General features: G+C 43.7%; 1 protein-coding gene across 1 annotated transcript in view; it reads left to right on the top strand.

Annotated features, from left to right (window-relative positions):
• Positions 1-26,895, top strand: part of syndig1l (synapse differentiation inducing 1-like) — a gene marked incomplete at both ends in the record, with an annotated part of 60,640 nt that overhangs the window by 23,454 nt on the left and 10,291 nt on the right. The window contains one exon of the mRNA XM_084148735.1: positions 23,006-23,143. Within this exon, the coding sequence (XP_084004861.1) occupies positions 23,006-23,143 (138 nt within the window). The remainder of the gene's footprint in view (positions 1-23,005; positions 23,144-26,895) is intronic.

The raw sequence follows: 26,895 nt of genomic DNA, 5'->3' as shown, positions 1-26,895 counted from the left end.
CATATCAGACTGTATATATCATATCAGGCTGTATAAATCATATCAGGCTGTATAAATCATATCAGGCTGTATATATCATATCAGGCTGTATAAATCATATCAGGCTGTATATATCATATCAGGCTATATACTGTATATCATATCAGACTGTATATATCATATCAGACTGTATATATCATATCAGACTGTATATATCATATCAGACTGTATATATCATATCAGGCTGTATAAATCATATCAGGCTGTATAAATCATATCAGGCTGTATACTGTATATCATATCAGACTGTATAAATCATATCAGACTGTATATATCATATCAGGCTGTATAAATCATATCAGGCTGTATAAATCATATCAGGCTGTATAAATCATATCAGGATGTATATATCATATCAGACTGTATATATCATATCAGACTGTATACTTTATATCATATCAGGCTGTATATATCATATCAGGCTATATACTGTATATCATATCAGACTGTATATATCATATCAGGATGTATATATCATATCAGACTGTATATGTCATATCAGACTGTATACTTTATATCATATCAGGCTGTATAAATCATATCAGGCTGTATATATCATATCAGGCTATATACTGTATATCATATCAGACTGTATATATCATATCAGACTGTATATATCATATCAGACTGTATATATCATATCAGGCTGTATAAATCATATCAGGCTGTATAAATCATATCAGGCTGTATATATCATATCAGGCTGTATAAATCATATCAGGCTGTATATATCATATCAGGCTATATACTGTATATCATATCAGACTGTATATATCATATCAGACTGTATATATCATATCAGACTGTATATATCATATCAGACTGTATATATCATATCAGACTGTATATATCATATCAGGCTGTATAAATCATATCAGGCTGTATAAATCATATCAGGCTGTATACTGTATATCATATCAGACTGTATAAATCATATCAGACTGTATATATCATATCAGGCTGTATAAATCATATCAGGCTGTATAAATCATATCAGGCTGTATAAATCATATCAGGATGTATATATCATATCAGACTGTATACTTTATATCATATCAGGCTGTATATATCATATCAGGCTATATACTGTATATCATATCAGACTGTATATATCATATCAGGATGTATATATCATATCAGACTGTATATGTCATATCAGACTGTATACTTTATATCATATCAGGCTGTATAAATCATATCAGGCTATATACTGTATATCATATCAGACTGTATATATCATATCAGGCTGTATAAATCATATCAGGCTGTATAAATCATATCAGGCTGTATACTGTATATCATATCAGACTGTATAAATCATATCAGACTGTATATATCATATCAGGCTGTATAAATCATATCAGGATGTATATATCATATCAGACTGTATATATCATATCAGACTGTATATGTCATATCAGACTGTATATGTCATATCAGACTGTATACTTTATATCATATCAGGCTGTATAAATCATATCACACCTTACATTTCAGCATCACCCTTACAACAGCATCACCCTCCAACCGATCCATTAACAAAAAGCACAATGTTGTCTTCTGACTATTACACTGGGCCAGAATAACCCAATACACCAGAGAATAAAAACATTTATAATGTGACCAGCAATAACAAATGAATCATATCAAATTGTATTAGTCAAATGCTAACAGTGAAATGCTTACTGGTCCTTCCCAACAATGCAGAGAGAAGGAAAATAGAGAAATAACAGAAAAGTAAAACACATAATAATAAAAATAATAAATAAACAATGAGTAACTAACTATATCTTGTCTGTAGAGTGTATTCAGAAAGTATTCAGACCCCTTTATTTTTCCATATTTTGTTATGTTACAGCCTTATTCTAAAATTGATTAAATTGTGTTTTCCCCCTCCAATCTACATACAATACCCCATAATGACAAAGCAAAAACTGATTTTTAGAAATGTTTGCAAATTGATCAACAACCCCCCCCCCCCCCCCCCCCCCCCCCCCCCCCCGGAAATATCACATTTACATAAGTATTCAGACCCTTTACTCACTACTTTGTTGAAGCACCTTTGGCAAAGATTACAGCCTTGAGTCTTCTTGGGTATGACGCTACAAGCTTGGCACACCTGTATTTGGGGACTTTCTCCCATTCTTCTCTGCAGATCCTCTCAAGCTCTGTCAGGTTGGATGGAGAGCGTCGCTGCACAGCTATTTTCAGGTCTCTCCAGAGATGTTCGATCAGATTCAAGTCCTGGCCACTCAAAGACATTCAGAGACTTGTCCCGAAGCCACTCCTGCGTTGTCTTGGCTGTGTGCTTAGGGTCGTTGTCCTGTTGGAAGGTGAACCTTCGCCCCAGTCTGAAGTCCTGAGCGCTCTGGAGCAGGTTTTCATCAAGGATCTCTCTGTACTTTGCTCCGTTCATCTTTCCCTCGATCCTGACTAGTCTCCCAGTCCCTGGCTCATAGAAACAGCCTCACAGCATGATGCTGCCACCACCTTGCTTCACCATAGGGATGGTGCCAGGTTTCCTCCAGACATGAGTCTTGGCATTCAGGCAAAATAGTTCAATCTTGGTTTCATCAGACCAGAGAATCTTGTTTCTCATGGCCTGACAGTCTTTAGGTGCCTTTTGGCAAACTCCAAGCGGGCTGTCATGTGCCTTTTACTGAGAAGTGGCTTCCGTCTGGCCACTCTACCATAAAGGCCTGATTGGTGGAGTGCTGCAGAGATGGTTGTCCTTCTGGAAGGTTATCCCATCTCCACAGAGGAACTCTGGAGCTTGGTCAGAGTGACCATCGGGTTCTTGGTCACTTCCCTGACCAAGGCCCTTCTCCCCCGATTGCTCAGTTTGGCCGGGCGGCCAGCTCTAGGAAGAGGCTTGGTGGTTCCAAACTTCTTCAATTTAAGAATGATGGAGGCCATTGTGTTCTTGGAGACCTTCAATGCTGCAGAAATGTTTTGATACCCTTCCCCAGATCTGTGCCCCGATACAATCCTGTCTCGGAGCTCTACGGACAATTCCTTCGACCTCATGGCTTGGTTTTTGCTCTGACATACATTATCAACTGGGGGACATTATATAGACAGGTGTGTGCCTTTCCAAATCATGTCCAACCAATTGAATTTACCACAGGTGGACTCCAAGTTGTAGAAACATCTCAGAGATGATCGATGGAAACAGGATGCAACTGAGCTCAATTTCGAGTGTCATAACAAAGGGTCTGAATACTTATGTAAATAAGGTATTTCTGTATTTTGTGTAGATGAGATAAAAATTAAAATGAGGCTGTAACGTAACAAAATGTGGAAAAGGGGAAGGGGTCTGAATACTTTCCGAAGGCACTGTATAGTGTACACGGGGTACCAGTACCGAGTCTATGTGCAGAGGTACGAGGTAATTGAGGTAGATATGTACATATAACTAGGAATAAAGGGACTAGGTAACAGGATAGATAATAAACAGTAGCAGCAGCGTATGTGATGAGTCAAAAACAGTTAGTACAAAAAGTGTCAATGCAGATAGTTAAATAGTTAACCAATAGCTACCCGGACTATCAATTTAGCAGTCATATGGCTTGGGGGAAGAAGCTGTTCACGCTCCTGTTTATTTGAACAGTGAGAGACAGAATGACAACAAAACAATCCAGAAAAGCGCATGTCAAATATGTTATAAATTGATTTGCATTTTAATGAGGGAAATAAGTATTTGACCCCTCTGCAAAACATGACTTAGTGCTTGGTGGCAAAACCCTTGTTGGCAATCACAGAGGTCAGACGTTTCTTGTAGTTGGCCACCAGGTTTGCACACATCTCAGGAGGGATTTTGTCCCACTCCTCTTTGCAGATCTTCTCCAAGTCATTAAGGTTTCGAAGCTGACGTTTGGCAACTCGAACCTTCAGCTCCCTCCACAGATTTTCTATGGGATTAAGGTCTGGAGACTGGCTAGGCCACTCCAGGACCTTAATGTGCTTCTTCTTGAGCCTCTCCTTTGTTGCCTTGGCCATGTGTTTTGGGTCATTGTCATCCTGGAATACCAATCCACGACCCATTTTCAATGCCCTGGCTGAGGGAAGGAGGTTCTCACCCAAGATTTGATGGTACAATGCGCCGTCCATTGTCCCTTTGATGCGGTGAAGTTGTCCTGTCCCCTTAGCAGAAAAACACCCCCAAAGCATAATGTTTCCACCTCCATGTTTGACGGTGGGGATGGTGTTCTTCATCTGACCACAACCCAGTTCTCCTCTGAATCATTCAGATGTTCATTGGCAAACTTCAGACGGGCCTGTATATGTGCTTTCTTGAACAGGGGGACCTTGCGGGCGCTGCAGGATTTCAGTCCTTCACGGCATAGTGTGTTACCAATTGTTTTCTTGGTGACTATGGTCCCAGCTTCCTTGAGATCATTGACAAGATCCTCCCGTGTAGTTCTGGGCTGATTCCTCACCGTTCTCATGATCATTGCAACTCCACGAGGAGAGGTCTTGCATGGAGCCCCAGGCCAAGGGAGATTGACAGTTATTTTGTGTTTCTTCCATTTGCGAATAATCGCACCAACTGTTGTCACCTTCTCACCAAGCTGCCTGGCGATGGTCTTGTAGCCCATTCCAGCCTGGTGTAGGTCTACAATCTTGTCCCTGACATCCTTGGAGAGCTCTTTGGTCTTGGCCATGGTGGAGAGTTTGGAATCTGATTGATTGATTGCTTCTGTGGACAGGTGTCTTTTATACAGGTAACAAGCTGAGATTAGGAGCACTCCCTTTAAGAGTGTGCTCCTAATCTCAGCTCGTTACCTGTATAAAAGACACCTGGGAGCCAGAAATCTTTCTGATTGAGAGGGGGTCAAATACTTATTTCCCTCATTAAAATGCAAATCAATTTATAAAATTTTTGACATGCGTTTTTCTGGATTTTGTTGTTGTTATTCTATCTCTCACTGTTCAAATAAACCTACCATTAAAATTATAGACTAATCATTTATTTGTCAGTGGGCAAACGTACAAAATCAGCAGGGGATCAAATACTTTTTTCCCTCACTGTAGGTATTCCTCTTGTCCAGGTGGGAGAGGGCAGTGTGGAGTGCAATAGAGATCAAGTCATCTGTGGATCTGTCGGGACGGTATGCGAATTGGATTGGGTCCAAGGTGTCTAGGATGATGGTGTCGATGTGAGCCATGACCAGCCTTTCAAAGCATTTCATGGCTACAGATGTGATTGCTACGAGGCAATAGTCATTTAGACAGGTTACCTTGGCGTTCTTGGGCAGAGGGACTATGGTGGTCTGCTTAAAGGTATTACAGACTGGGTCAGGCAGAAGGTTGAAAATGTCAGTGAAGACATTTGCCAGCTGGTCAGCACATGCTCTGAGTATGCGTCCTGGTAATCCGTCTGGCCCTGCGGCCTTGTGAATGTTAACCTGTTTAAATGTCTTACTCACATCGGCTACGGAGAACGTGATCACACAGTCGTCCGGAACTGCTGGTGCTCTCATGCATGGTTCAGTGTTGCTTGCCTCGATGCAAGCGTAGAAGGCATTTCGCTCGTCTGGTAGGGTCACGTCACTGGGAAGCTCGCCGCTGGGTTTCCCTTTGTAATCCCTGATAGTTTGCGAGCCCTCCCACATCCGACGAGCATCAGAGCCAGTGTAGTAGGATTCGATCTTAGTCCTGTATTGACTCGTTGCCTGTTTGATGGCTATAGTGCTGTGCCCTATGATAAACCCTTCATGTTTATTAGACTACACCAATAGAAAGCCAGAGAGTAAGCCTTTATAATGTGACCATACGGAACAATGGGTCTGCGTCCATAATGGCACCCTAGTATTTCTCTATATACTGCGCTACTTTTGACCAGGGGCCAGAGCGCACTACACAGGGAATAGGGTGCCCTTTCGGACACAGCCTAGGACTTTATAGTGCTGTTTCCTATCAGCAGACCTTCATGTTAATTAGACTGCTACAGAGGAGAGGTGGTGACACTCCTGAGTGGCGCAGTGGTCTAAGGCACTGCATCGCAGTGCTAACTGTGCCACTAGAGATCCTGGTTCGAATCCAGGCTCTGTCGCAGCCGGCCGCGACCGGGAGACTCATGGGCGGCGCACAATTGGCCCAGCGTCGTCTAGGGTAGGGGAGGGAATGGCCGGCAGGGATGTAGCTCAGTTGATAGAGCATGGCGTTTGCAACGCCAGGGTTGTGGGTTCGATTCCCACGGGGGGCCAGTATAAAAAAATAATATATGTAATCACTAACTGTAAGTCGCTCTGGATAAGAGCGTCTGCTAAATGACTAATATATTAATATTAAATATTATCAATCAGGTCATCTGGCCCTTCTGTTAGAGGGGAGCTAACTGTTCCAAGATGGCGTAGCAGTGCGGTCGCTTTTATTTTTCGTCCTGTGTAAATATCCCGTTTCTTGTTTTTTTTGTCTATATTTCTCAATTTTTTACTTTCATTCTTTAACTAAATATACTTTCCTGCAACCCGCCTCACCCAACGTGGAAAGGATTCTATTATTTCTTTATAACTTTCATCAAGAACCGTAAGCTGAAAATAGTGGCTACCTGTTATTAGTCACCGTTAGCGTCTTCACCATTGTCCGTGGCCTACACTATCCACCAGCCAGCTCTAGCTCTAGCCTGGACAATTCGTCGGCCAGTCTGCACAGCGTGCTATCGACCCAGCGTGCTATCGACCCAGAGCTTATTGGACTTTCTGCCGGAATCACTGGACCCTAGCGCCGGATCATCACAACCAGCTAGCTAGCTGCAACCTGTTGTTGGCTGATTACCATTACCATTGCCCTATAGCAAGCACCAGTTAGCCTTGAGCTAGCCTCAGGCCCATCTCCCGGCTATCTACCTCTCTGTCAACCGGACGGGACCTCCTAGTGTTGACACTGAGCCCCGCCGATCCAACACGACTGGTTTGCCGACGAAATAGTCTGATGTGGTTTCAACAGGCTTCCCGTTGCGACGACCACAAAGATCCATCTGCCAGCCCCGGCCCGCTAGCACACGCAAACTACAACTGTGCTCCCTGCTAGCTGTGCTGAAGCACCAATTTCAACTGCTCTCGGACTCACATATTGCTGTTCACTGGACCTTATGATCACTCAGCTGCACAGCTGATGCCTGCTGGACTGTTCCTTTACACGGTACCCTGTCCTGTTTATTCTGTTTAGTCTTAGCCCAAACGTTATCGCTATTTCCAGTTGTGTCTTAGCTCTCTCTAATAACACATGTGACTGCTTTATGCCTCTCTCCCATGTCAATTATGCCTTGCCTATTGCTGTTTGGGTTAGTTCTTATTATACAATTTCAATGTAGAACCCCTAGTCCCTCTCAAACTGCCTCATATAGTTCCTTTGTTCCTCCCCCCATACACGCCGAGACCGGCTCAATCGATGCCTCCAATGACGCTATCTCTTTCATTGTTACCCAACGCTTAGGGTTACCTGAACTGTACTCATATCCTTCCATATCCTTTTCTGTACATAATGCCCTGAATCTTTTCTACAACGCCCGGAGAACTGCCCCCTTTATTCTATGTACCCAACGCACTAGAAGACCAGTTCTTAAAGCCTTTAGTCGTATCCTTATTCTAGTCCTCCTCTGTTCCTCTGGTGATGTAGAGGCTAACCCAGGCCCTGCAGCCCCCAGTATCACTCCTACTCCCCAGGAGCTATCATTTGTTGACTTCTGTAACCGTAAAAGTCTTGGTTTTCTGCACATAAATATCAGAAGCCTCCTTCCTAAGTTTGAGTTATTCACTGCGTTAGCACACTCCGCCAACCCTGATGTTCTAGCAGTGTCTGAATCCTGGCTTAGGAAGGCCACCAAAAATTCTGAAATTTCCATCCCCAACTATAACATTTTCCATCTAGATAGAACTGCCAAAGGGGGTGGAGTTGCAATCTACTGTAGAGATAGCCTGCAGAGCTCCATCATACTATCCAGGTCTGTGCCCAAACAGTTTGAGCTTCTACTTCTAAAAATCCACCTTTCCAGAAATAAATCTCTCACTGTTGCCGCTTGCTACAGACCCCCCTCAGCCCCCAGCTGTGCCCTGGACACCATATGTGAATTGATTGCCCCCCATCTATCCTCAGAGTTCGTATTGCTTGGTGACCTAAATTGGGATATGCTTAACACCCCGGCCATCCTACAATCTAAACTAGATGCCCTCAATCTCACACAAATTATCAACGAACCTACCAGGTACAACCCTAAATCCGTAAACATGGGTACCCTCATAGATATCATCCTGACTAACTTACCCTCTAAATACACCTCCGCTGTCTTCAACCAGGATCTCAGCGATCACTGCCTTATTGCCTGCGTCCGTAACGGGTCCGCGGTCAAACGACCACCCCTCATCACTGTCAAACGCTCCCAAAAACACTTCAGCGAGCAGGCCTTCCTAATTGACCTGGCCCAGGTATCCTGGATGGATATAGATCTCATTCCGTCAGTAGAGGATGCCTGGTTGTTCTTTAAAAGTAATTTCCTCTCAATCTTAAATAGACATGCCCCATTCAAAAAATACAGAACTAAGAACAGATATAGCCCCTGGTTCTCCTCAGACTTGACTGCCCTTGACCAGCACAAAAACATCCTGTGGCGTACTGCATTAGCATCAAATAGCCCCCGCGATATGCAACTTTTCAGGGAAGTTAGGAACCAATATACACAAGCAGTTAGGAAAGCAAAGGCTAACTTTTTCAAACAGAAATTTGCATCCTGTAGCACTAACTCCAAAAAGTTTTGGGACACTGTAAAGTCCATGGAAAATAAGAGCACTTCCTCCCAGCTGCCCACTGCACTGAGGCTAGGAAACACTATCACCACCGATAAATCTACAATAATCGAGAATTTCAACAAGCATTTTGCTACGGCTGGCCATGCTTTCCACCTGGCTACCACTACCCCGGCCACCAGCTCTGCACCCTCCGCTGCAACTTGCCCATGCCCCCCCCGCTTCTCCTTCACACAAATCCAGACAGCTGATGTTCTAAAAGAGCTGCAAAATCTGGACCCCTACAAATCATCTGGGCTAGACAATCTGGACCCTTTCTTTCTAAAACTAGCCGCCGAAATTGTCGCAACCCCTATTACTAGCCTGTTCAACCTCTCTTTCGTAACGTCTGAGATCCCCAGAGATTGGAAAGCTGCCGCGGTCATCCCCCTCTTCAAAGGGGGTGACACTCTAGATCCAAACTGTTACAGACCCATATCCATCCTGCCCTGCCTTTCAAAAGTTTTTGAAAGCCAAGTCAACAAACAGATCACCGACCATTTCGAATCCCACCGTACCTTCTCCGCTATGCAATCCGGTTTCCGAGCTGGTCATGGGTGCACTTCAGCCACGCTCAAGGTCCTAAACAATATTATAACCGCGATCGATAATAGACAGTACTGTGCAGCCGTTTTCATTGACCTGGCCAAGGCTTTCGACTCTGTCAACCACCGCATTCTTATTGGCAGACTAAATAGCCTTGGTTTCTCAAATGACTGCCTCGCCTGGTTCACCAACTACTTCTCAGATAGAGTTCAATGTGTCAAATCGGAGGGCCTGTTGTCTGGACCTATGGCAGTCTCTATGGGGGTGCCACAGGGTTCAATTCTTGGGCCAACTCTTTTCTCTGTGTATATCAATGACGTCGCGCTTGCTGCTGGTGACTCTCAGATCCAACTCTACGCAGACGACACCATTTTGTATACATCTGGCCCTTCATTGGACACTGTGTTAACAAACCTCCAAACGAGCTTCAATTCCATACAACACTCCTTCAGTAGCCTCCAACTGCTCTTAAACACTAGTAAAACTAAATGCATGCTCTTCAACCGAACGCTGCTTGCACCCGCCCACCCGACTAGAATCACTACTCTAGACGGGTCTGACCTAGAGTATGTGGACAACTACAAATATCTAGGTGTCTGGTTAGACTGTAAACTCTCCTTCCAGACTCACATTAAGAATCTCCAATCCAAAGTTAAATCTAGAATCGGTTTCCTATTTCGCAACAAAGCCTCCTTCACTCATGCTGCCAAACATGCCCTCGTAAAACTGACTATCCTACCGATGCTTGACTTCGGCGATGTCATTTACAAAATAGCCTCCAACACTCTACTCAGCAAATTGGATGTTGTCTATCACAGTGCCATCCGTTTTGTCTCCAAAGCCCCATATAATACCCACCACTGTGACCTGTACGCTCTTGTTGGCTGGTCCTCACTACATATTCGTCGCCAAACCCACTGGCTCCAGGCCATCTATAAATCACTGCTAGGCAAATCCCCGCCTTATCTTAGCTCATTGGTCACCATAGCAACACCCACCCGTAGTCTGCGCTCCAGCGGGTATATCTCACTGGTCATCCCCAAAGCCAACACCTCCTTTGGCCGCAATTCCTTCCAGTTCTCTGCTGCCAATGACTGGAACAAATTGCAAAAATCTCTGAAGCTGGAGACACTTATCTCCCTCACTAACTTTAAGCATCAGTTGTCAGAGCACCTTACCGATCACTGCACCTGTACACAGCCCATCTGAAATTAGCCCGCCCAACTACCTCATCCCTATATTGTTATTTATTTTGCTCATTTGTACCCCAGTATCTCTATTTGCACATCATCTCTTGCACATCATTCCAGTGTTAATACTAAATTGTAATTATTTTGCACTATAGCCTATTTTTATTGCCTTACCTCCATAACTTGCTAAATTTGCACACTGTATATTATATGTATTTCTGTTGTATTTTTGACTTTGTTTTGTTTTACCCCATATGTAACTCTGTGTTGTTGTTTTTATCGCACTGCTTTGCTTTATCTTGGCCAGGTCGCAGTTGTAAATGAGAACTTGTTCTCAACTGGTTTACCTGGTTAAATAAAGGTAAAAAAAAAAAAATAATAATAAAAAAAAAACTAGCCACGACAAAAGCACAGACTACCCTCATGCATTTTAATGCCAGACAGATGTAGCCTTCTCAATCCCACTCATTCCCTGTGATTATGATGATGATGATGTGTCAAATAGTGGGTGCTTATATGTCCTGTTTCACTTTAAGTGGGTAACCTGTACGGGTTTGAGGTGTAAAATGGAAATGTGATTTTTGCACCCTCGGAGAGTGGGGTCACGACCAGGGATTATTTGACGGCGACACTGGAGCAATTAGACTTAAGTGCCTTGCTCAAGGGCAGATCGACAGATTTTTCACCTTGTCGGCTCGGGGATATGAACTAGCAACCTAGCAATGGTCTAACCGCTAGGGTACCTGGCGCCTGCATACTTGGCAGTGTGTGTGCGTGTGTCTCTCTGTCTCTGTGTCTCTCTCTGTGTCACTCTCTCTCTGTGTCTCTCTCTGTGTCTCTCTCTGTGTCTCTCACTCTGTGTCTCTCTCTGTATCACTCTCTGTGTCTCTCTCTCTGTGTCTCTCTCTCTGTGTCTCTCTCTGTGTCTCACTCTCTGTGTCTCTCTCTCTGTGTCTCTCTCTCTGTGTCTCTCTCTCTGTGTCTCTGTGTCTCTCTCGCTCTCTCTCTCTCTCTGTGTCTATCTCTCATTCTCTCTCTGTCTCTCTCTCTGTGTGTCTCTCTCTCTCTGTTTCTCTCTCTGTGTCTCTCTCTCTCTCTCTCTCTGTGTCTCTCTCTCTCTGTGCCTCTCCCTTTGTCTCTCTCTGCGTGTCTCTCTCTGTGTCTCTCTCTGTGTCTCTCTCTCTGTCTCTCTCTCTCTGTGTCTCTCTCTCCGTGTGTCTCTCTGTGTCTCTCTCTGTGTCTCTGTCTCTCTCTGTGTGTTGCCTCTCACCTCACATTTTAATGTGCATATCTCTTCTGTATCTGTTGATAAAGTAGTGGGGGTTGTATTGAGAAACATGAATTAAGGTGTGAAAACAGACTGCCAGGTAGCAGGTTGTGAAGTATCATTACTCATACTGTATGAGATACATACACCATTTACATAGAGAGACGGCAGTCTAGGCATCAATCATCTGGAACATGAGAAATGTTATTCAGAACATCGAAGTGAGAGACTGTGAGACAGAGCGCAACAGGAGCAGAAGGAGAGAGGGAGGGGAAGAGAGAGAGAGATGGAGGGAGGGGAAGAGAGAGAGAGGGAGGGAGGGGAAGAGAGAGAGAGGGAGGGAGGGGAAGAGAGAGAGAGGGAGGGAGGGGAAGAGAGAGAGAGTGAGGGAGGGAGGGGGGGAAGAGAGAGAGAAGGAGGGGAAGAGAGACAGAGAGGGAGGGGATGAGAAAGAGTGACAGAGAGCCAGACGGAGAGGTGGGAGTCGCAGAGTGGAAAGAGGGAGAGAGAGAAGAGATCAACAAATTGGAATGAGGCAGAGAGGGAGGGAAAGGAGGAGGAAGTGAAGAGTGAAGGAGGGAGGGAAAGAAAGTAGTGATGGGGGAAAAAATCGGTACTGTTACATATCGCAATATTATTTTGTACGATATTATATCGATATTTGACTCCAAGTATCGATTTGTAAAAAAATATACAGTTGAAGTCGGAAGTTTACATACACCTTAGCCAAATACATTTAAACTCAGCTTTTCACAATTCCTCACATTTAATCCTAGTAAAATGTCCCTGTCTTAGGTCAGTTAGGATCACCACTTTATTTTAAGAATGTGAAATGTCAGAATAATAGTAGAGAGTGTTATTTATTTCAGCTTTTTTTTTTCTTTCATCACATTCCCAGTGGGTCAGAAGGACCCCCACAGCATGATGCTGCCAACCCTGTGCTTCACGGTTGGGATGGTGTTCTTCGGCTTTTACGTGCCCCCGTTTTCCTCCAAACATAACGATGGTCATTATGGCCAAACAGTTCTATTTTTGTTTCATCAGACCAGAGGATATTTCTCAAAAAAGTAAGATCTTTGTCCCCATGTGCAGTTGCAAACCGTAGTGTGGTTTTTTTATGGCGGTTTTAGAGCAGTGGTTTCTTCCTTGCTGAGCGGCCTTTCAGGTTATGTCGATATATGACTCGTTTTACTGTGGATATAGATACTTTTGTACCTGTTTTCCCCTGGAATTGTGATACAGTGAATTATAAGTGAAATAATCTGTCTGTAAACAATTGTTGGAAAAATTACTTGTGTCATGCACAAAGTAGATGTCCTAACCGACTTGCCAAAACTATAGTTTGTTAACAAGACATTTTGTGGAGTGGTTGAAAAACATTTACATTTACATTTAAGTCATTTAGCAGACGCTCTTATCCAGAGCGACTTACAGTTAGTGAGTGCATACATTATTTTTTTCATACTGGCCCCCCATGGGAATCGAACCCACAACCCTGGCGTTGCAAACGCCATGCTCTATCAACTGAGCTACATCCCTGCCGGCCATTCCCTCCCCTACCCTGGACGACGCTGGGCCAATTGTGCGCCGCCCCATGGGTCTCCCGGTCGCGGCCGGCTACGACAGAGCCTGGATTCGAACCAGGATCTCTAGTGGCACAGCTAACACTGCGATGCAGTGCCTTACACCACTGCGCCAAAACAAGTTTTAATGACTCCAACCTAAGTGTATGTAAACTTCCGACTTCAAATGTATATAATAAAAAAAAGAATATATATATTTATTTATTGATAGCATTAGATAGCATTAGCGGCTGTACCTGTTCCAAACTCTTGTTCTCCATCATTTTTAAAATAGTGAGCCAACATGTTTTCAGCACTATTATTTCCATGAGTGATCAAACACATTTACTCATGGCTCTCTCTTGTCTCTCTGCAGCAGACATATAGTGAGCAATATGTTTGGAAACATCAAATCTCAATATCGAATCCCAATACATATAGAATCGTGAGAAATCGAGAAAATTGCAATACATATTGTATTGGCACCTAAGTATCGTGATAATATAATAATAATAATAAGCCATTTAGCAGACGCTTTTATCCAAAGCGACTTACAGTCATGCGTGCATACATTATTACTTTTTTTTGTGTATGGGTGGTCCCGGGGATCGAACCCACTACCTTGGCGTTACAAGCGCCGTGCTCTACCAGCTGAGCTACAGAGGATAATATTGTATCGTGAGGTCCCTGCCAATTCTCAGCCCTAAAAGAAAACAGGGGGTCGTCTCATCTCACCCACGCCACGGAGGCAATCTGGCAACATAAATTACCCAGACCTCTCCCTGTTTCTGCTGTCATGGCGATGGGATGGAGACATCTATTACTCTGTCGTTTCCTGACAGGACGCTAGCTACCCCGTGATGACAGCAGACTGGGTGTGTGTGTGTGTGTGTCTATCTGCGGCTGGGCGTCTGCATGTGTGTGCGTTTGCAGGCTGTTATCAGTCTCTCTCTCTCCACTGTAGAAAGAAATGAAAAGTATAGATCATCTCGGCTGGGTTATATTGTGTTAAGAAATGAATAAAGCACAGATGGAACTCAGGTGGTTTAAAAGAGTTTGACTGTATATCCCTCAACCTCGTGTCTATTTGTGTAGGACATTCAGAGGGCCCTTCAATGACTGGCTGTGGGTTTTATGATAGAACAGTGCACTTAGACTTTATTACTCTTTACCTCTTCCTCTCTCAGTATCTCCGCCCTTCCTCTCCTTTCTCTCCCGCCTTCCTCTCCTCTCTCTCCCCCCTTCCTCTCCTCTCTCGCCCCCTTCCTCTCCTCTCTCTCCTTCTTCTCCTCTCTCTCCCCCGTCCTCTCCTCTCTCTCCCCCTTCCTCTCCTCTCTCGCCCCCTTCCTCTCCTCTCTCTCCTTCTTCTCCTCTCTCTCCCCCTTCCTCTCCTCTCTCGCCCCCTTCCTCTCCTCTCTCCCCCCTTCCTCTCTTCTCTCTCCCCCCTCCTCTCCTCTCTCCCCCCTTCCTCTCCTCTCTCTCCCCCCTTCCTCACCTCTCTCTCCCCCTTCCTCTCCTCTCTCGCCCCCTTCCTCTCCTCTCTCTCCTTCTTCTCCTCTCTCTTCCCCCTTCCTCTCCTCTCTCTCCCCCTTCCTCTCCTCTCTCGCCCCCCTTCCTCTCCTCTCTCTCCTTCCTCTCCTCTCTCGCCCCCCTTCCTCTCCTCTCTCTCCTTCCTCTCCTCTCTCGCCCCCTTCCTCTCCTCTCTCCCCCTTCCTCTCCTCTCTCTCCCCCTTCCTCTCCTCTCTCTCCTTCTTCTCCTCTCTCTCCCCCCTTCCTCTCCTCTCTCTCCCCCTTCCTCTCTCTGTATCTCTCTCACACCCACACTCTCTCTCTCTCTCTCTCTCTCTCTCTCTCTCTCTCTCTCTCTCTCTCTCTCTCGCTCTCGCTCTCGCTCTCTCTCTCTCTCTCTCTCTCTCTCTCTCATGTCCTCTGTCTATATTCCCCTAGTATTTGTTGCATCCTCCTTCCACCAGGGTTGGGCTCAATTCAGAATTGAATTGAAGTAGTAAACAGGATACGGAATTTAAATTTAAATTAAGGGAAATAGAATTGAATTCAATGAAAAACCTTTTATTCTATATTAGGTCTATACAAATATACAGTTGAAGTCAGAAGTTTATAAGAAATATTCTGTATTATAATCTATTTAATCAGTGTATACAGTTGAAGTCGGAAGTTTACATACACTTAGGTTGGAGTCATTAAAACTAGTTTTTCAACCACTCCACAAATTTCTTGTTAACAAACTATAGTTTTGGCAAGTCGGTTAGGACATCTACTTTGTGCATGACACAAGTAATTTTTCCAACAATTGTTTACAGACAGAATATTTCACTTATAATTCACTGTTTCACAATTCCAGTGGGTCAGAAGTTTACATACACTAAGTTGACTGTGCCTTTAAACAGCTTGGAAGATTCCAGAAAATTATGTCATGGCTTTAGAAGCTTCTGATAGGCTAATTGACATCATTTGAGTCAAATGGAGGTGTACCTGTGGATGTATTTCAAGGCCTACCTTCAAACTCAGTGCCTCTTTGCTTGACATCATGGGAAAATCAAAAGAAATCAGCCAAGACCGCAGAAAATAAATTGTAGACCTCCACAAGTCTGGTTCATCTTTGGGAGCAATTTCCAAACGCCTGAACGTACCACGTTCATCTGTACAAACAATAGTATGCAGGTATAAACACCATGGGACCACAGAGCCGTCATACCGCTCAGGAAGGAGACGCGTTCTGTTTCCTAGAGATGAACGTACTTTGGTGCAAAAAGTGCAAATCAATCCCAGAACAACAGTAAAGGACCTTGTGAAGATGCTGGAGGAAACAGGTACAAAAGTATCTACAGTGAGGGGGAAAAGTATTTGATCCCCTGCTGATTTTGTACGTTTGCCCACTGACAAAGACATGATCAGTCTATAATTTTAATGGTAGGTTTATTTGAACAGTGAGAGACAGAATAACAACAACAAAATCCAGAAAAATGCATGTCAAAAATGTTATAAATTGATTTGCATTTTATTGAGAGAAAGGTATTTGACCCCTCTGCAAAACATGACTTAGTACCTGGTGGCAAAACCCTTGTTGGCAATCACAGAGGTCAGACGTTTCTTGTAGTTGGCCACCAGGTTTGCACACGTCTCAGGAGGGATTTTGTTCCACTCCTCTTTGCAGATCTTCTCCAAGTCATTAAGGTTTCGAAGCTGACGTTTGGCAACTCGAACCTTCAGCTCCCTCCACAGATTTTCTATGGGATTAAGGTCTGGAGACTGGCTAGGCCACTCCAGGACCTTAATGTGCTTCTTCTTGAGCCACTCCTTTGTTGCCTTGGCCATGTGTTTTGGGTCATTGTCATCCTGGAATACCCATCCACGACCCATTTTCAATGCCCTGGCTGAGGGAAGGAGGTTCTCACCCAAGATTTGATGGTACAATGCGCCGTCCATTGTCCCTTTGATGCGGTGAAGTTGTCCTGTCCCCTTAGCAGAAAAACACCCCCAAAGCATAATGTTTCCACCTCCATGTTTGACGGTGGGGATGGTGTTCTTGGGGTCATAGGCAGCATTCCTCCTCCTCCAAACACGGCGAGTTGAGTTGATGCCAAAGAGCTCGATTTTGGTCTCATCTAACCACAACACTTTCACCCAGTTCTCCTCTGAATCATTCAGATGTTCATTGGCAAACTTCAGACGGCCCTGTATATGTGCTTTCTTGAACAGGGGGACCTTGCGGGCGCTGCATGATTTCAGTCCTTCACGGCGTAGTGTGTTACCAATTGTTTTATTGGTGACTATGGTCCCAGCTGCCTTGAGATCATTGACAAAATCCTCCTGTGTAGTTCTGGGCTGATTCCTCACCATTCTCATGATCATTGCAACTCCACGAGGTGAGATCTTGCATGGAGCCCCAGGCCGAGGGAGATTGATAGTTATTTTGTGTTTCTTCCATTTGCGAATAATCGCACCAACTGTTGTCACCTTCTCAGCAAGCTGCTTGGCGATGGTCTTGTAGCCCATTCCAGCCTTGTGTAGGTCTACAATCTTGTCCCTGACATCCTTGGAGAGCTCTTTGGTCTTGGCCATGGTGGAGAGTTTGGAATCTAATTGATTGATTGCTTCTGTGGACAGGTGTCTTTTATACAGGTAACAAACTGAGATTAGGAGCACTCCCTTTAAGAGTGTGCTCCTAATCTCAGCTCGTTACCTGTATAAAAGACACCTGGGAGCCAGAAATCTTTCTGATTGAGAGGGGGTCAAATACTTATTTCCCTCATTAAAATGCAAATCAATTTATAACATTTTTGACATGCGTTTTTCTGGATTTTTTTGTTGTTATTCTGTCTCTCACTGTTCAAATAAACCTACCAAAATTATAGACTGATCATTTCTTTGTCAGTGGGCAAACGTACAAAATCAGCAGTGGATCAAATACTTTTTTCCCTCACTGTATATCCACAGTAAAACGAGTCCTATATCGACATAACCTGAAAGGCTGCTCAGTAAGCAAGAAGCCACTGCTCCAAAACCGCCATAACAAAGCCACACTACGGTTTGCAATTGCACATCTTGTGGAAGGCTACCCGAAACGTTTGACCCAAGTTAAACAATTTAAAGGCAATGCTACCAAATACTAATTGAGTGTATGTAAACTTCTGACCCACTGGGAATGTGATGAAAGAAAAAAAAAGCTGAAATAAATCATTCTCTCTACTATTATTCTGACATTTCACATTCTTAAAATAAAGTGGTGATCCTAAATGACCTAAGACAGGGATTTTTTTACTAGGATTAAATGTGAGGAATTGTGAAAAACTGAGTTTAAATGTATTTGGCTAAAGTGTATGTAAACTTCCGACTTCAACTGTACATCATGTCCAAAACATCAAATTATATACATACATATAAAATATTGTTGAAACAATTGATTTTCAGGATAAACTTTACATTAATGATCAAGGAAAACAAAACCTGTATGTGGATTTTCTAAGTTATTATATTTCATTGATCAGTATGGGGTGAATAATACAGTATGGGGGGAATACTACTAATTTGAAAATCAACACAAAATGGCTGCCCTGTCACAAAAAGCTTAGAGATGTGATCTGAATGATGTTACTTACCACCCTCAAATTCACTAACAGTGCTTTGGATGCAAAGACTCTTGTGCCCAATTGCTCCGTCATTACAAAACCCAACACATGAGGTAAGGTCTAATATAATTGCATTGGTTGTCGAGAAAATATATTTGGTAAATAGGTTAAAAGCGTATGTGAACATTGTTTCCAAGAAAAGTGATATATTCTTTGGTATCTGGATGTATGACCTGTCAGATTCAATGAAACGCTCATGTTCTATTTTAATTCAATGAAACGCTCAAATTCAAATTCTACATCCTGTGGGTTGTGACCAATTCAATTAGAATTTCAACTCATGAGTTGAATGGGAGTCAATTCCAAAATTCTGAATTGAGCCTAACCCCAATATAGTGCATATATATATATATATACACTGCTCAAAAAAATAAAGGGAACACTTAAACAACACAATGTAACTCCAAGTCAATCACACTTCTGTGAAATCAAACTGTCCACTTAGGAAGCAACACTGATTGACAATAAATTTCACATGCTGTTGTGCAAATGGAATAGACAACAGGTGGAAATTATAGGCAAATAGCAAGACACCCCCAATAAAGGACTGGTTTTGCAGGTGGTGACCACAGACCACTTCTCAGTTCCTATGCTTCCTGGCTGATGTTTTGGTCACTTTTGAATGCTGGCGGTGCTTTCACTCTAGTGGTAGCATGAGACGGAGTCTACAACCCACACAAGTGGCTCAGGTAGTGCAGCTCATCCAGGATGGCACATCAATGCGAGCTGTGGCAAGAAGGTTTGCTGTGTCTGTCAGCGTAGTGTCCAGAGCATGGAGGCGCTACCAGGAGACAGGCCAGTACATCAGGAGACGTGGAGGAGGCCGTAGGAGGGAAACAACCCAGCAGCAGGACCGCTACCTCCGCCTTTGTTCAAGGAGGAGCAGGAGGAGCACTGCCAGAGCCCTGCAAAATGACCTCCAGCAGGCCACAAATGTACGTGTCTGCTCAAACGGTCAGTAACAGACTCCATGAGGGCCCGACGTCCACACGTGGGGGTTGTGCTTACAGCCCAACATCGTGCAGGACGTTTGGCATTTGCCAGAGAACACCAAGATTGGCAAATTCGCCACTGGCGCCCTGTGCTCTACACAGATGAAAGCAGGTTCACACTGAGCACATGTGACAGACGTGACAGAGAGTCTGGAAACGCCGTGGAGAACGTTCTGCTGCCTGCAACATCCTCCAGCATGACCGGTTTGGCGGTGGGTCAGACATGGTGTGGGGTGGCATTTCTTTGGGGTGCCGCACAGCCCTCCATGTGCTCGCCAGAGGTAGCCTGACTGCCATTAGGTACCGAGATGAGATCCTCAGACCCCTTGTGAGACCATATGCTGGTGCGGTTGGCCCTGGGTTCCTCCTAATGAAAGACAATGCTAGACCTCATGTGGCTGGAGTGTGTCAGCAGTTCCTGCAAGAGGAAGGCATTGATGCTATGGACTCAGCACTCCATGCTGATATCCTTGCCAGAGGTGGTTGCACTAAGTACTAAATGAGGAGTGCCAATAATTATGAAACCTTGATTTTGGTGACATTTATTTTGTAGAAAATATTTGTATGATTTTTTGGTTGGTTCCATTGAAACATTAATATAGTACAGTATTTCTCACATGTTGGTATTTTGAGTTTATCTCTATAATTATATTGTTTATATTTTTTTTAAAGTATTGTTTGTGCATTCCCAGTCAGGGGTGCCAGTAATTTTGGAGCCCACTTGTATATAGTGCTATATATGGGCCCTGGGCAGAAGTAGTGTACTATATAGGGTGTCATTTGGGACAGATACACACTATATTTAAAGTCACTTCTGTGTTGATGCAAATGAAAATCTTTGCATCACAAATCCCCAATCCCCAGTTCCCAGCCACTGTACAAAGGACTGATGTAATGACTGGGATTTATGGTTCAGGTATACGTCACACGGTCATATCACTGGTATTCTGGCACAGAACATTGCTAGTCTCTTCCCTAGAGGATTGGGGGATTTAATATTGAGGATATTGGATGTAAAATGTGTTTGGCTCTGGCCAAAAGTATTGTCATATTCAGATTCACCCTATATTGCCCTGCAATGTCAGTGAAGGGTGAACTCTCCCTCTCTCTCCTATTATAATGTGGGTGAAGAATCCCTTTAACTTCAAACCAATGTTGTATGAGTATGTTATGTCAGAACACTATCTTTTGAACTATCCCTGTAATATCTCACCCTGTAATGTGGGTGAACGGACAGAGATGGAGCTGCAGTGGATAGCAGCCGTTTTACGGGCTCCTGAACAATTCTTCAATTCTGTGTTGTTGTTATTTTTTTTACGCTAATCGTAATTGTCTTTGTACATAATATCTCTGCCATCATTTCCTATGACCGAAAACAGCTTCCGGATATCAGAACAGCGATCACTAACCTCAATTTGGACCAACATTTCTACTTCAACGAGTCAGCAGCTCTGGACGTTCTGCTTTCTCTGGAACGGGCCCTGATCCCCGGGACTCGAAAGAGAAAGTGTGCGGCGAAAGAGACGCGGGAGAGCCGGAACCCTGACGAGACTACGTCGGTGAGCAAGTAGACCGCCATTGTCCTCTGTTCAATTGGCGAACGTGCAATCACTGGAGAACAATCTTGATGAGCTCCTATCCTATCAACAGGACCTGAAAAACTGTAATATCCTATGTTTCTCAGAGTAGTGGCTGAACGAGGACATGGATATGCATCTCAATGGTTTTTTCTATACATTGTCAATACCGGACGGCAGACTCGGGTAAGACGAAGGGAGGAGGGGTGTGTCTCTTTGTTAACAACAGCTAGTGCACAATCTCTAATGTTAAAGAAGTTTAGAGGTTCTGCTCCCCTGAGTTAGAATACCTCGTGATAAGTTGCACACCATACTATTTACTATTTACTTTCATTTATATTTTTCATAGCTGTCTATTTAACACCACAAACCGATGCTGGCACTAAGACCGCACTCAATGAGCTGTATAAGGCCATAAGCAAACAAGAAAATGCACATTCAGAGGCAGTGTTTCTCGTGGCCGGTGATTTTAATACAATGGAACTGACATCCGTTTTACCTCATTTTTACCAGCATGTCACCTGTGCAAATAGAGGTGACAAAATTCCTGATCACCTTTATTCCACACTCAGAAACACATAAAAGGCCCTCCCTCGCCCTCCATTTGGAAAATCAGACCATAACTCTATCTTCCTGCTTCCTGCTTACAAGCAAAAAAAACTCCAACAGGAAGTACCAGTGACATGCTCAAAACTGAAGTGGTCCGATGAAGCGGATGCTAAGCTACAGGACTGTTTCGCTAGCACAGATTGAAATATGTTCCGGGATTCATCCGATAACAATGAGGAGTTTACCACGTCAGTCACCGGCTTCATTAATGAGTGCATGGACAACTTCGTCCCCGCAGTGACCGTACATACTTACCCCGGTGTCAGAGGAAGGCCCCCACCCAAAAAAAAATTCAAAGACTCCAGCCACCCATAGACTGTTCTCTCTGCTACCGCATAGCAAGCAGTATCAGTGCATCAAGTCTGGAACCAACAGGACCCTGAACAGCTTCTACCCCCCAAGCCATAAGACTGCTGAATAGATAGTAAAATGGCTGCCAGGACAACCTGCACTTAGCCTTTTTTAAACTAACTCTCGTGCTCACTGACTCTATGCACACACACACTGGACTCTACCCACACACTCACACATACTTACTCTGACACCTCAACACACACTCACTCACACACACTACATACGCCCACACACACACGTAACATGCGCACACACGCACAGTGACGCACACACACGCACACTGACGCACACACTTTCGCATTCACCACATACGATGCTGCTACAGCTCAGTCCATTATATATCCTGTTGCCTAGTCACTTTACCCCTACTTACGGTATAAGTATATAACTACCTCAATTACAATGTAACCCTGCACATGGACTCAGTGCTGGTACTCCCTGTATATAGGCATGATATTTTTCCTTGTTATTCACCGTGTATTTATTTCTTGTGTCACTGTTTCTATTCATGAAAAAACAAAAATATATATCTTATCTTTTAACTCTGCATTGATGGAAAAGGACCCGTAAGTCAGCATTTCACTGTTAGTCTACACGTGTTGTTTTACGAAGCATGTGACAAATAAAATGTATTTCAACATTTGATTGAACTATTCTTTTAACCATCTCTACAATGTGGGTTAACTTTCCCTTTAACTTCAAACTTGAATAACTATGTAATGCTGATTAACTATCGCTTTAACTATATCAATGAGATTCCCCTGACAGTTTCTCCCTCCCCTCCGCCCCCCCTGCCAGACGGACCGCTCCAGCGACAGTGATGACAACTTCCATCATGTTATATATATATATGTATATATATATATATATATTATATACAGTATATGAACTGTAATGGTGGTGAACTATATTAACGGTGTTTGTCTCTTCCAGACGGACTGCTCCAGCGACAGTGAGAGTGAGGATAACTTCATAGTGACCCCTCCCAGAGACCACCTGGGCCTGGCCATCTTCTCCATGTTGTGCTGCTTCTGGCCGCTGGGCATCGCTGCCTTCTACTTCTCACAGGGGGTAAACAGGACACACTGACATACACACACTGACATACACACACTGACATACACACACTAACATACACACACACACTAACATACACACACACACTAACAGACACACACACTAACACACACACACTAACATACACACACACACTAACAGACACACACACTAACATACACACACACTAACATACACACACACTAACATATACACATCCTTGTCTACTAGTTAGAATACCTCATGATAAGCTGCAGACCATACTATTTACCAAGAGAGTATTTTCACAAGTATGTGGTGAATTTTCAAAACTCTCAGTACAAAACTACAAACTGGTAACGCAGCCAGTCTTACATTCAAAACCTTTGATTGTGCATAAACAAATGTTGGTAGACAACTTTACAACACACAACCATTGATCCAAAATATAAGTTTACTGTGAAATATAATCAGTACATTGGTTTAATCACCAAAACACAACATAATGAAGTAACAAATCCAATGCTTCAAAATTGTCCTTTGAATGTAGTATGCTACAGTACTGTAAATTACAATACATTTCACTGTTTTCACGTTAGGCAACACACTTGCACTACCTATTAAAATTGACTGAACATCACATTTCCATCATTGAAGACATATTTCACAATGTAATAAAATAAAATAAAAAGTTAAAGAAACAATGTTTAGCAGGCATTAGTTAGCCGGTCTTGAGCATTTGGCCAAAGGTTCTGGTCGAAATTCGCAGTACATACCCTCATTGTTAATGTACCTGGGGGAAAAACCTTTTGGCATGGCGAATCCAATCCTGAAATAGGTCTGGAATGAAATCATTGCATGCCTCATCCATGGCCTGAAGGAGCGTGGTACGCTCATGGGGATGGCAATCATACATCTTCCACCTGTATTGCAATCGTGTATTGTATTTTTCAAATCAAATCAAATCAAATTTTATTGGTCACATGCACCGAATACAACAGGTGCAGACATTACAGTGAAATGCTTACTTACAGCCCTTAACCAACAGTGCATTTATTTTTAACTAAAAAAAAGTAAAAATAAAACAACAACAAAAAAAGTGTTGAGAAAAAAAGAGCAGAAGTAAAATAAAATAACAGTAGGGAGGCTATATATACAAGGGGGTATCGGTGCAGAGTCAATGTGCGGGGGCACCGGCTAGTATTGTATTGTACTAATGTATTGTAGTGGTCCTGTACGTGGCTCAGTTCATTAGAGCATGGCACTAGCTACACCAGGGTTGCGGGTTCGATTCCCAGTTGGGGCAGATACCAAAAATAGTGTGGACTGTTGTCACTTTGGATAAAAGGGTCTGCTATGTAAATGGCATATATTACAGTATTACAGTACTGTATTGGCCAATGCAATTTCAGTAAAGCATACTTTTTATCTTTCTACTTTACAGACAAACATTTTCATTATGTAGAGTCTCAAAATATGCAGTGAATAAAATCCAATTGTATTTGTCACATGCGCCGAATACAACAGATGTGGACTTTACCGTGAAATGGTCTTTGACAATTTTCCGGGCCTTCCTCTGACACCGCCTGGTATAGAGGTCCTGGATGGCAGGGAGCTCGGCCCCAGCAATGTACTGGGCCGTACGCACTACCCTTTGTAGCACCTTGCGGTCGGATGCCAAGCAGTTGCCATACCAAGCGATGATGCAGCCAGTCAAGATGCTCTAAATGGTGCAGCTGTATAACTTTTTGAGGATCTAAGGACCCATGACAAATCTTTTCAGCTTCCTGAGTGGCCATGCCTTCTTCACGACTGTGTTGGTGTGTGTGGACCATGTTAATTCCTTAGTGATGTGGACACAGAGGAACTTGAAGCTCTCGACCCGCTCCACTACAGCCCCGTTGATGTGGTTGGGGGCGTGCTCAGCCCTCCGTTTCCTGTAGTTCACGATCAGCTGCTTTGTCTGGCTGACGTTGAGGGAGAGGTTGTTGTCCTGGCACCACACTGCCAGGTCTCTGATCTCCTCCCTATAGGTTGTCTCATCGTCATCGGTGATCAGGCCTACCACCGTCATGTCGTAAGCAAACTTAATGATGGTGTTGGAGTTGTGCGTGGCCACGCAGTCGTGGGTTAACAGGGAGTACAGGAGGGGACTGAGCACACACCCCTGAGGGGTCCCCGTGTTGAGGATCAGCGTGGTGGAGGTGTTGTTGCCTACCCTCACCACCTGGGGGCGGCCCGTCAGGAAGTCTAGGACACAGTTGCAGAGGGAGGTGTTTAGTCCCAGGGTCCTGAGCTTGGTGATGAGCTTTGAGGGCACTATGGTGTTGAATGCTGAGCTGTAGTCTATGAACAGAATTCTTACATAGGTATTCCTATTGTCCAGGTGGGTGAGGGCAATGTGGAGTGAAATAGAGATTGTATCATCTGTGGATCTGTTGGTGCGGTATGCGAATTGGAATGGGTCCAAGGTGTCTGGGATGAGTATGTTGATCTGAGCCATGACCATCCTTTCAAAGCATTTCATGGCTATAGATGTGAGTGCTACGGGCCGGTAGTCATTTAGGCAGGTTACCTTGGCGTTCTTGGGCACAGGGACTATGGTGGTCTGCTTAAAACAAGTTGGTATTACAGACCAGGTCAGGGATAGTTTGAAAATGTCAGTGAAGACACTTGCCAGCTGGTAAGCATATGCTCTGAGTACGCGTCCTGGTATTCCATCTGGCCCCGCAGCCTTGTGAATGTTAACCTGTTTAAAGGTCTTACCGCGAGATCACAGAGTTGTCTAGGACAGCTGGTGCTCTCATGCATGGTTCAGTGTTGTTTGCCTCAAAGTGAGCGTAGAAGGCATTTAGCTCATCTGGTAGGCTCGCGTTGCTGGACAGCTCATTGTTGGGTTTCCTTTTGTATTCCGTGATAGTTTGCAAGCCCTGCCACATCTGTCAAGTATGAGAGCTAGTATAGTAGGATTCGATCTTAGTCCTGTATTGACGCTTTGCCTGTTTTGTGGCTCGTCCAAGATTGTAGCAGGATTTCTTATAAGTGTCTGGATTAGTGTCCCGCTCCTTGAAAGCAGCAGCTCTAGCCTTTGACTCAATGCGGATGTTGCCTGTAATCCATGGCTTCTGTTTGGGATATGTACGTACGGTCACTGTGGGGAAGACGTCATCGTTGCACTTATTAATGAAGCTGGTGACTGAGGTGGTAAACTCCTCAATGTTATCAGATGAATCCCGGAAAATATTCCAGTCTGTGCTAGCAAAACACTCCTGTAGTTTAGAATTTACTTCATCGGACCACTTCCGTATTGAGCCTGTCACTGGTACTTCCTGTTTGAGTTTTTGCTTGTAAGAAGGAATCAGGAAGATATACAGTACCAGTGAAAGTTTGGACACACCTACTCATTAAAGGTTTTTTTTTTTTTTCTTTTTACTATTTTCTACATTGTATAATAATAGTGATGACATCAAAACTATGAAATAACACATGGAATCATGTAGTAACCAAAAAAGTGCTAAACAAATCCAAATATATTTTATATTTGAGATTCTTCAAATAGCCACCCTTTGCCTTGATGACAGCTTTGCACACTCTTGGCATGTTTAATACTAGTGTTGAAGTCTGTGCAGATAGATTTTCACAAAAACATACAGTGCATTCGGAAAGTATTCAGACCCCTTGACTTTTTCCACATTTTGTTATGTTACAGCCTTATTCTAAAATTGATTAAATTGTTTGTTTTTTTCTTCATCAATGTACACACAATACCCCATAATGACAAAGCAAAA

This window comes from Coregonus lavaretus (genome assembly GCF_964263955.1).
Source record: "Coregonus lavaretus genome assembly, chromosome: 31".
Classification (NCBI taxonomy): Eukaryota; Metazoa; Chordata; class Actinopteri; order Salmoniformes; family Salmonidae; genus Coregonus; species Coregonus lavaretus.
This window is presented reverse-complemented; position numbering and strand designations above follow the sequence as displayed.